At 26.6% G+C, this 12,841-nt stretch overlaps 1 protein-coding gene across 1 annotated transcript; it reads right to left on the bottom strand.

The window, feature by feature from the left end:
* Positions 1–3,637: 3,637 nt before the first annotated feature.
* On the bottom strand, positions 3,638–11,184 carry LOC136076114 (uncharacterized). Its single transcript, XM_065789580.1, has 2 exons — positions 10,371–11,184; positions 3,638–3,726 (listed from the first exon to the last, which is right to left on the bottom strand). The coding sequence occupies exons 1-2, from the start codon at positions 11,182–11,184 to the stop codon at positions 3,638–3,640; spliced, it is 903 nt and encodes a 300-aa protein (XP_065645652.1).
* Between the last annotated feature and the right edge of the window lie 1,657 nt (positions 11,185–12,841).

Below are 12,841 nucleotides of genomic sequence, written 5' to 3'. Positions count from 1 at the left end.
GGTTTGGATTAGATCTAAACAACATTGACTGAGATTACTTAAGTGTTTATTTTTACTGAGGCATTCTGGCCTGGTTTTTTCTGATATTATAATAATAACATCACAGCTTTGGTTGTAATAAATTTTTTCTTGTAAAAAAAGAGTTAATTAAATGGTTGTAATTAATGCTTAATTTAAAATTCTCATTTTAAAAAAATTTCCTCGTGGTCAGTGATCTAGCCAATCCCCAAAAAAAATCCCTATTTGTGAGTCCCATTTAAATTGTATTGTTATAACTACGGATTATAAAAAATCTATGTTTTGTCTAACGTATACTGCATATAAATAGATTCATATGTATTACGTAAAATTAATACATATCTATCTACATAAAATTATAATTTTGAAGCAATTGATTTAATTGCATATAGCAGATACCCGGTAAGAAATAGCCCAGCAGTTTGCTAGCGACATTTGTAACAATAAAGACAACGACTTAGTCTGACTATGAACTATATTAGCTTGCAACGAGTTAGCGACAATTCATAAAAATAAGATTTAACAAATTATTTTTATATATTCTCTTTTAATTTTCAAATTCGTAACGTATTGGTAATACAACAGCATTATCAATAATGGCGTGCTGAGCGAAAAAGCAGTATCTCCATCTAAGCGAGATGCTAAAAAATCGACTAAACAGGTTTAGACACATTATTGATCCGTTTTGAAAATAAACGAATTAACAGTAACTCCACGTTACTTTTTTGCTACTTAATGGGATTTACTGTATTTGTGCTTCTAATTTCTTAAAAACTATTGACTTACTGTTTATTTTCTTAATTTCAAATGCTTGTACTTTTTGTTTTTTTATTGAGAAAATGGTACAAAACGACGTTGTTGACTCCCAATATCTTGGAGATACTACTTTTTCACTAAGTACGGCAGTATTAATAATGCTGTTGCATTAACATCTTACAAATTTGAAGATTATAACAAAGAAAAAAAAAGAATAAAAAACATTTCAAGTTAAAAATCTTTTTCACACGTCGAATTGATATGCATATTTGAGTTTTTCTTTACGTTACTAACAAGCTTTAAAATATAAGTTTATGTTATTTTTAAAATCATGACTGATATATTATGCATTATTTTGGAAATTACATTCAGGTTGTCTTAAAAAACACTTTATAAACATTGATTAAGTAAGGCTTTTTTATTCAATTTTTAAGTTTTTCAAGTCTTTTGAAATACATGTTTATGTAATCATTGACATTGAAAGTTATATTAATAAATATGTAAATATTTTAGACAAGTTTTATAGCGTCACATAAACAGCTAGAATCTATTTTTACAAAAATTTAATACCACTTCACAAACAAATTTAAACTTTTTGTATAAAAAAAACCATGTTTACTAAGCTATGCAGTTGTTTTAAGTAAATATTACTTACGTTATTGGACATAAAATTGACGCAACGTATCGTATTAGAATTAGCCCATTGGATAAGATATTTGTCAATATTTAAGCAAGCAAACGAGCATTGGTACAAGCTAAAACAGCCATTATGCACCAAACAAAATGGTGCCAATAATAGTTAAAGTAATGCTGATTGGTTAAATATTTTGTAATTTTATAAATGTTGTAACTTTACTAAAAGAAATTTTATATATAAGCGCAGTAATTTTGCTGAGACATTTGCCTTGTAATTTTGACAAAGATTTAAATAGGCTACCAGAGCAGCCAGTTTTGTTAGGTCATACAAATTTTTTTTTTGGAATTTAGTTGACTGATGCAACAACGTTTTAGGTAAAAAAAAATTAGTTTTTGGCTTCCAACAACTAAATGACACCCTTTATGTAATCGTTATTATAATGCGATAGAAGTTTTACAAAGCTAGGTCATATTTTAAATCTGAAAAAAGTGTTTAAATTAGAGACAAAAAGGCAAATTTAGCTAAAATAAATGTTGTTTTTCAGACAATTTCAGCTTTTGTAACACAACTTGGAAAACTTAAAAAGTTCTACTTGGACCGCCTGGTTCTGAAAACGCAAGCATAGTAATTATAACTAACGACGCTGTAAGTCTTTTTTAATAACTTGAAAAGAATCAGAGTCGTTTCAACAATGTTGATATAACATAGGTTTTATCACATTAAAGTAAAAATAAAAACCAAAACCATGAGTTTTAAACCGTCTTGGTTGACCAAAAAAAAATAAAAATCTGTTCAATTAGTCATGTTATTCGTGAAGTGGTATTAAGTGATATTGGTTAGAAAGGATGCGTGCGTGTCCTAGTTGAATGCACTTCCGCATCAGCTGAAACATCTTTGTGTTATTGCATGTAGTGCACGCAACACAGTGTTAGAAACACAAAAACGCATTGCGTAACAAGCTCGTTGTGATAATGATATTTAACCGCCATTATCATCTAATACACGTGCTCAGTAAGACGGATCGCTTTGTCTAGATCGATAAAATGCGGAAATATTACAATAATTTAAATAAAGATTTTTATAACTCTTTCATTAAATTTTTGTAATTTGCAATTTTATGTAGCTATTTCCTGTTTTATAAGTGAAAAATAATTACTTAATTCAGTTTTTTTTATTATTTTGTGACATACTATAGTATAGGTACTATAACAATGAATAATTATATTATGTACTCTAGAACAAGAAAAACTGAAAAGACCAAAATGAGAATGATCGTAATGTAAGCAATTGTGTTGATGAGGAAATATTTGAATCGTTTTATAAAAATTTGCATTTAGAACATTTTATACCCTCAAATAAGGAATCTTTAGAGTCAGGTAACAATAATACATGTTTTATCATGTTGTAACATTCACATATATTTTTTACTTTCATTAATCCTAATAAATTTGCATGGTCTACGAAGTTAAATTATAGAAATAACTATCGAGAGTGAAGAATTCCTTGCTAATAACAATATTGCGTCCAAAGCAGGAAAAAATATTGATGGAATTGAAATTATAGAAGAAGATTTATTCCTTCCTGATAGTGAAATGGCCTCAACATCTGTATCTTCCACATCACATCTCAATTAGATAATTATTTCATTGATGATAACTGTTTTTTTGCTACTTTCCTTTGGATAAATTATAACGGGAGTGAAACTAAAAAATGTGTACATAAAATAATATAACTTGTGTCTTGATATATTTTTAGGTGATGTCTTAATTAAAAAAAGGTTCCGTAGAAAAGCTGATCCAAAAATCTGGAAACAAAATATGAGACAACAGCAAGGAAAAGATTAGATGAAAGGAAAAAGCAATTTCGTCAAAAAAGGTTAAAGAAATTAACTGCACATCATGTCCTTATAAATGCTGCAATTCCTTCGATGAACCTGAAAGGCAGAAACTATCTAATAACTAATGGGCAATAGGTGACGTAGTAAAAAAGGAATCATGTCACACATCAGCTGATGTTTCAAGAAGGAAAAGTACGCGATTGTTTTATTTTTTAAAAGATAATTAAAAAGTTCAAATATGTCAAAAATTCTTCCTACCAACATTAAATACTACAGAAGTAATTGTTCGAAACATTATAATAAGACGAGTTAATCAAAAATTTTCACAAAGAGACCAGCATGGACGCCACCCACCAACAATTAAAAAAAAGAGTCAACCGAACAACTTATTATTGATCACATTCATTCTTTCCCAAGAGTACCATCACATTATTGTCGCAAAGACTCCAATTATGAATATTTGTCAGGCGATTTGAACCTGACAAAAATATATGAATCATATAAAGAAAAGTGCAAGAAGTTCTAAAAGTAGTGATAATGAAAGGCAGCTTTTGTCAGCAGAGCAAGATGCTTATATATATAAAAAAGAAAGATGGAAACAAGGAAGTTACTTCAAAAATAAGTTACTAAATAAGGAAATTCACTTGGCTGAATTTGAATTTGAGTCTGTCATATATTGTCCATCAACAAATGCTAAGGTTTTATTTTATAAGCGACGGTTGGCCATATATAATTTTAAAATATACAATGTAGCCACGAAAAAAGCCGTAAATGTGTCATTAAGGCACAGGAAACCAAGACTCCAATGAAGTAAGCACTTTGTGTCTTTGAATTTATCAAAAATAGAGCTGATGGAAGAGATTTTATATTTTTTTCAGATACCTGTGGCGGTCAAAACAGGAATATTAATATATGTGCGATGTTTTGATGGCAGTAAAAAACTTTAATGTTTCTAAAGTTGACCATGACTTCTTTGAACCTGGATATTCTCGAACGGAATATGACTTAGTACATGCTCAAATTGAGAAACACTCCAAGAATATAGATTTTTTCAGAAATGGACTATACGATGTTTTTAGACTTTAAAAGTCTAACAAAAAAATTTAATAAAAGATAGAAATAAAGATTAGGAGGTAGAATAGATCGATTGGCTTGAAATTTTGTGGTTCCAATTCCAAAAATCTGAGCCCAACTATGTTTATTTAAAGTACAACAAATCGGACCCGCAAAATTTGAATTTTGCCAATCCAGCGAAGGGGGAGGGATCAATAGACGTAAAGATTAAGGTCGCCTATGACAAGCCTCTACCTATATCACAAGAAAAAATAAAAGGTTTACAGACTCTCTGTGATTACAGAATAATTCCCCAGCATTACCATCTAGGGTATTGCGGGGGAATTATTCTGTTAGGGTAGGCTAGGGGAATATCAAATAGATTTTTCTATATTATGAAAGAGGAAACTTAATTGTATCTATAAAATATCAGATCTTTTATAAAAAAATAACTAAAAAATGCTTTAGAAGTCTTGATCATATAAAAAATAAATAAAAATTTAAAAATTGGTAAACAGCCCTTATAAGAATTTGTAAAAGCCGTAAACAAAAAAGTGTAAACAAAAATTAAAAATCTATTCAAAAAAATAAAAAGCCCTTTAAAACATGTTTTTTGGGGGTGAAATAAACATGATAGTAAAAAAATAAGTTTATTGCAACGGAAACCTCTTTTGCTTTTAAGCTATAAGTTGTTTTTTTATACCCATTTAGGGCACCTAAAATAAAAGCTGAAAAAAAAAGTTTGTTTTACTTTAGAGCTTTATTACTGAAGGTGCGTTAAAGAATTTCTTTAAAAGAAAAAATGCCTGGTAAATACATAAAAGAAGCATTAATTTTAATTCAAATTTGAAAATGTATTAGGGAGCATAAATCTCAAATATCTCATTGCCGTTATTGGAAAAAAATATTTGTTGATGCTCATAAAATATTAAATACTATTTCTTTGAATTATACTATTAAAAGAGTATCTTTAACAGTGTCATTAACAAAGGTAAGTCGTCCTTTCCATCTCTAATTCATAGGTCGGAACTTATCACCTATCTTAATGGTAATGCTGAACTATTTGCAAAAATTTTCTTTTAATTCAAATCCTGAATCTATTGGTCATACTCTTTTTGTCATTTCAGTAAAACATGTTAGCCCATTGTTAGACATCCAAATCACTCCGGCTTCCGATGCTAAAGACGTTTCTCAATTAAACTCTTTTACAACTTCTGGCCGAGACAACATTCCTGTAATAGTCTGACATTAGTGTTCTCCAGAACTCTCTTCAATTCTCCATAAACTATATAATATATTGCATTCTATTGACTAAATCTTGTTTTCCTGCTTGCTGTAAAATAGCATCTGCGGTTCCAATTTTTAAAAACTCTTGCAAATGTTCTGACCCCCTCCAACTTTCGCCAGATCAGTTTTATCTTTATTATTAGCAAAGATTTGAGTCTTTGATCAATAAATTTCTAAAATCTTGGCTGGAAAATTTTTAGAGAAAATCATTATTATCTAACCGCTCTATTAAAGTGATCCTCGAAGGCCAACTTCGAGGATTGCTTTAGTATTTGATTGAGGGTTACCTCAAAGCTCTATTCTTGGTTCTGTATTGTTTTTTTATCTACTTTAATGGTCTTCCTGATAATCTTACAACAAAAGTGTTTACTTTCTTTTTACTGACGATTCAACTTTATATTTTTATCTTGACAAAAAAGTCATCTCTTTTTGATTGCTCAGAACAGACAACCAATCTTAAATATAATCTCACGTCTGTATCAGCTTAAGGCTTGCAGTGGTTTGTAAATTTTAACATTAACAAATCTTAATTATTTACTACAAACAACTATCGCAATACTGTTGGCATTCCTATATATTAATGGAAATAATTCTAAAACTGGCTTAATGATTATTGATACAGAATGTTCAACAAGATACAAGACAAAATGAGTCATTATAAAAAATTAATTAAGAATAATTAAGGTATTACAGTTATTACAGTTATTATTCGTATTAAGCTTATGTATATAATGTAATATAATTGTTGTTTTTATTAATTATACGTATATAGTTTTTTGTTTTTATAGCACTTGTATATATAGTGTATTATAAGCAAAATATTTATGAGTTTTTTTTCCAGTGCAACCCATCCCTCAACCAGACCTTCGTGTTTAGTCCGTTTCTTATATTTAATTTTTGTATGAGTTTTTGTTTTATACAAACTAATTAGATACGTGTTTACAAAGATGTATTTGGATTGTGCAAACATCAACTTTTTTAAAAGAAAAATGATGTTTATAAACTTTTTAGCAAATAGTAGTACCAAAGAAATGCGTGGTGAAAAATTAGTAAGATGCATGGTACGACTTTTCTGTAGTTTTTAAAAAAGATGTAGATTATCTGTAGTTTTTAATAAAGATGTTTTCGTTACTCCTACTAAATAGTTTATTAAAACCTCATAAATCTTAACAAGTAAAAAAATATATCAAAAATAACCGCTGTTTATAGCGTGAAAAACTGCATTTTTTTTACATACTTTATACGAATTTAAATGTCTACTATTTGAGGAGCCCATTAGCAAAACGCGCTAAGTTCGAGTAAATTAATTTTGAGAAAATGACAACAAACTAAACTACTCATAATTGATCATCAGAAAAATTTTCTTATTCTATTTTTAGGACAAAAAAACATCTAATTGGTCTTAAATGGATGATAAATTTCAGTATATAGAATATGGAAATGGAATTAACTCAAGATATTTATTTTTGCGTTTTGCAGATGGGTACATTTATTAAAATCTTCTATTTCTATCTTATTTTTATTTAACTTTTTTAATCTTATTTTTTGATTATTATCTGAATTCTTCTATTACTATATTATTATTTTTCTTTTTCTATTTCTTTAGTTTTGGCCAAAACCTTTATTGCTACTAAGACCTCTTCCATATAGATCCTTCAACAAATGGCGCCTTTATGAGAAAGTCGATGAATCTTTCTTCCAATAATTTTAAGGTAAAGTAAAAAAATTCAAAAACCAAAATATCTAAAGCCTCAAAAGTTCTAAATTCAGTACAAATAAATCTCAACCTTTACAACATATAGTTATTAACAAAAATACTGATATTCTCAAGTGCTTTGTTTATACAATTATAAAAAATTAATTTTTTGAAAAACCAGTTATTCAGGATTATAAAATAAATGATGTTCAGAAGTGTCGCGGATTAGGTAGACAGAGTCAAGAGGATCACCGAAATAAAAGCGTACTTACTTTACCGACGACCCCTAACTGCATAACATAAAAACATAAGTAGATACGAATCTTCGTATAAACTAAAGTTTATAAAGCTTTCATAACTTCATCACATAATAAAATAATTTAGGAAGATTAAGAATTTAAAAAATTTTCTTTATTATTATTATTATTTTTAACTCAGAATTAAAAAAAAAAACGTTAAAATAAAACAAGCAACAACAAAAATAAAATATATTAAAAAATAAATAAATATACACATTTCCTATAAAAAAATGTAAGTTTTATTTTTTGTTTAACTCTTTCGTGACGAGTGACCCATTTGGCGATTCATAAAATTTGTTTCTAAATGACGAGTGACCCGCATCGCGGTTCATAAACAAGTTAAATGTTTTAAAACATCTATAGAAATTGGGGAAAACTTAAAACTTATCCTTGAATTGTGAATAATTTCTTAAGTTAATGCCTCAAACCGTTTGTTAATTGCATTTATAGATAGCTCAAAAATCAATTTTAAAAAATGACAAAAAATAGATTAACTTATACTGTCATAAATGAAATCCTTGATATTTTTTTCAATGATAGTGGTGAAAATAATTTTTTGTTTGACCTCCACTATAAATACCTCAATTATTTAATATCAATAACGATATGTTAATGTATTTCTTCTTTATTTGTTTAAGGTTACATAAAAAGACAATTTCAACATGATATATTTTAATAACGTTACTAAGATAATAAAAAAAGACTAAGTTTTTCAATTTTCTAAAAGCCAATTCTTAGACAAAAAAAAACAAGGTCTTATTTGTAAAATTCTGACTAGTAGTTTTTAATTTTATACACTTTTAATTGATTATGATCTTATTTTGTTATTTTACGCGCAGTCATATAGCTGTTTTTGACTCAGTCGCGAAAGAATTAAATTTAGCGAATGTTTTTCTACAGTTTAAAAAAATACTTAAATCAATGTTATGTTTTTCAAAATTTTGTCAAATATTTTATTCCGCAAACGTGGTACTATGTAATTAAGAAGGTAGATTTTTTAGGTGACTTTAGTGGAATATAATAATTGCTAATCAACTGTCTAATTCGATACTTGTAACCAACTAGGACAATTATATATTATATAAAACTAGATGTCTAACTTGCGGGATTTTATCGGAATGAAGCCGCTTTTTTTTATTTATAACAATAGTCCGTTATTTGTAAAAAAGGAAAAAGCTGAAGCCGAAGTGTGGAAAGTTAAAAATGCAAGTCAAAAGTTCAAAATAAATTAAAGATAGTTCAAAAACAAATTTTAATAATTGTAAAATATTTATAAAAGTTTTTTTATGAGCCTATGTTTATTAAAATGTTTTTAAATTCATAAAAATGCTTCAAAAGCGTGTGTCGTTTTACTTTTCTATTTAAAACTTTAATCCTTTTTTAATCGAAAATAAAATAAGGTGGAAAACCCCTCAGAAATATGAAATTTTTAGAAAAAAAATTTATTTTCTTGTTTTGTGCAAAATTTATTAGAGGTTCACAATCTGAAAAACATTTTTGAAAATTCGCTATAGATCTTCATTAAAATAGATTTTATTGAACCCTAGTATTTCAAGCTACCTTAACAACCGCCATAGCAACGGCACTATTTTTTACCTTAACTAAAAAATAGTCCAAAATCCAATTTTTTCATACGAAGAATATATCTTATCAAGTGAATTGTATTTTCCATTGTTCAAAACAACTTTAATATAAAAACAGTTACTGGAAAGCTCATAAATATATCATAAATTTTCTACAATGATGAAGGCTTGCAGAGTTAAACAAAGAACTAAAAATAATAAAAAGAAAAAAATTTTCAATGTAAAAAAAAGTTAGTTGTAAATAATGTTGATATGGATGTAAATATGGAATCAAATATTGAAGATATGAACATAAATGTTACTACAAGTGTTGCAGATGTAAATATAAATATGGAGAAACCAGTTGATTTTAACTTTGTTAATTCTAATGAAATATGTGCTTCTGCTAGAAAAATAAAAAAAATTTCGTCATCAAGACCAAAGTTAAGTATACAATTTGTTTTTTTTTTAGGTTTGCATATATGCATATATATTATATGCTTATATGCATATATATGTTTGTCTGTGCGTATATAAAGGCCCACCTGATTTGATGTATATGTATACACAATACATATATATACATATATATATATATATATACATATATATATATATATATACATATATATATATATATATATATATATATATATATATATATATATATATATATATATATATATATATATATATATATATATATATATATATATATTTCGAACATCGCATTAGCAATAAATTTGTAAAAATTTTAATAAAAATCACAATATTTTTTATTCTTGACATGTTTCGTAGTCTTACTACATTTTCAAAAGATTTAATTTACAATTAAAACTCTGGTAAATAAATTTAAAATCTGAAGACAATACAGAGAAAAATTAACGGACAAATAAACTTGTTACAAACCAATTAAAAATTATATTACAAATTATGACAAAATAAATTTCCTAATATTAAAATATTAATAATAAAAGTAACAATAATAATAATAATAATAATAATAATAATAATAATATAGTAAGTTAAATAGATAAATTTATAATATAATGAGATGTTTGTTTATTTAAAGAAGGATTTTCCCATTTAATATGAAGTGCTTCTTTTATTTTTAATTTGTTAATGGTAGAGGCAGTATCTAAAATCTGAAAGCAATCATTATTAGTTAGTGTTTTACAATTAATGGATGAATTTAAATGTTTAAAAATATGCGATTGCTTGTCACTCGTAATGTGCTCATTTATCCGTGTTGTCAAATGTCTGGAGGTTTCTCCAATATAACTGGCGTTACAGCCAGCACAAGAAAATTTGTAGACAACGTTAGATTTAAGCATCTTAGGAAGTGGATCTTTTATGCAAAAATTGTTTTTTAATTTATCGGTTGTGAATATAAATTTGCTTATTACATTTTTACAATACTTTTTAATAATTTTGTCAATTTTAGTTTTAGTGAAATTTGAGTAAAATCCAATAAATGGAAGCTTAAAATATCTTATATTAGTATTATCAACAGTATTTATAACAGGTGGATTAATTTTCTTTTCAACATATAATTTAACTTCAGTGTCGATTACTTTTTGCGGAAATTGATTCTTTTTTAAAACTAAAGAAAGATTTTTTATATCCTTATCAAATCCAAACCACGTGTTGTTAATTTTATATGTTCGATCAATCAAGCAACGTATAAGACCAGTTTTGTAACATGAAGGGACAAAACTAAAGAAATTTTGTAAAAGACCCATGTATGTTTTTTTGTGATAAACTGATGTAGAGAGTGAATTAGACTTGTTAATAAGAACATCCAAAAATGGAATTTGGTTGTCTTTTTCTTTTTCCATAGTAAATCTTAAGTTTTTGTGTTGTCTATTGAGATGTTTAAAGAATTCTTGCGCTTCAAACTCTGAATTAAAAATTGCTATTATGTCATCCACATAACGTTTATAAAAAATCGGTATGGAGGATGAGCAATTATTAACCCACGTTTGTTCATGAAAACCGATAAAGATATTAGCTAAAATTGGTGCTAAAGGAGAACCCATTGCAACGCCATCTAATTGATCATAAAATTTTCCGTTAAATAAGAAAGAGAACCTGACGTTGAAATTTGAAGTAATTTTTTGAAATGAGTTTTAGAAAAATATTTTGAGCGAGTTTCATCTTTAAAAAACAGTTCTGTTGCTATATTTATAGTTTCATTAAGTGGAATGTTAGTAAATAAGTTTTCAACATCATAAGAAACTATAAATTTGTTAGTTACGTCAGCATGTTTTAAATCTTCAACGAATGAAAATGAGTCAAAAGTGGTATAATGTTTTGGTAAATATGGAGATAATAAATCTGAAAGATGTTTAACAAGTTTATAATTATATGTGCCAATTGTTGAAATAATTGGTCGAAAAGATGGTAGAGAAGAATCTTTGCTAAGTTTGTGCATTTTAGGTATAATAACAGATTAAAATTTGTAATGTAATTTTTAATTGGTTTTATCTTAGGTATAATAACAGATTATAATTTGTAATATAATTTTTAATTGGTTTGTAACAAGTTTATTTGTCCGTTAATTTTTCTCTGTATTGTCTTCAGTTTTTAAATTTATTTACCAGAGTTTTAATTGTAAATTAAATCTTTTGAAAATGTAGTAAGACTACGAAACATGTCAAGAATAAAAAATATTGTGATTTTTATTAAAATTTTTAAATATATATATATATATGTATACATGTATATATATATATATATATATATATATATATATATATATATATATATATATTACATACTATATTATATATATATATATATATATATATATATATATATATATATATATATATATATATATATATATATGTATATATATATATATTTATATATATATATATATATATATATATATATATATATATATATATATATATATATATATATATATATATATATATATATATATTACATATTATAAAAGATTGGTATTTTTTAAAATATTAAATATCTATTTGATGTTACATACTTCAGATTTTAATGTTTTTCTCCAAATGTAGGTTTGTAAAGCATTTTTTCATAAAGAACATCTAAAGAAAGAAAACCCATTAGCCTATGAAAAATGGCATGATAAACATAAATGTGCTTTTAATTACCAAGGACTACCTGGTGGAATGGAGCCAGAGGGAGCACGCAGAATATGGAGTAGATCTATTGAAAAACATAATCTAAGATATACTGATTTCTATGATGATGGAGATAGCAAAGGTTATGATGCTGTAAAAAAATGTTTATCAAGGTGTTCTTATAAATAAATAAATTTAAATGCTATGAAATATGTTTATCAAGGTGTTCTTATAAATAAAATAATTTAAATGCTATGAAATCTGCTGTAAGAGCTACACTTTATCATGTTGCTTCATCAAAAAATGAAAATTTACATTTTCTTCACTGTCCAGAAGGTTCGGATAGTTGGTGTCGGTATAATCGTGACAAAGCAAACCATACCTCAACATATAGACCTGGTCCTGGCTTACCAATATCTATTGTTTGGAAACTTAAGCCAATTTATGATGAATTAAGTAGTGACATTCTTTTAAAAAAATGTCTGTATGGCCTTACCCAAAATAACAATGAGTCTTTTAACATGACATTACGGGAGCGTATACCAAAAGGCCATTATGTCTCGCTTACACATCTTCAATTTGGCACTTT

This window comes from Hydra vulgaris, chromosome 02 (genome assembly GCF_038396675.1).
Source record: "Hydra vulgaris chromosome 02, alternate assembly HydraT2T_AEP".
NCBI lineage: Eukaryota > Metazoa > Cnidaria > Hydrozoa > Anthoathecata > Hydridae > Hydra > Hydra vulgaris.
This window is presented reverse-complemented; position numbering and strand designations above follow the sequence as displayed.

Coding starts and splice junctions, on each gene's coding strand:
- LOC136076114 (XM_065789580.1), bottom strand. CDS start 11,184: ATGGGTTCTCCTTTAGCACCAATTTTAGCTAATATCTTTATCGGTTTT. Junction 3,727..10,370: donor GATAAATGAGCACATTACGA/GTGACAAGCAAT, acceptor TATTTTTGTCAG/GTTCAAATCGCCTGACAAAT.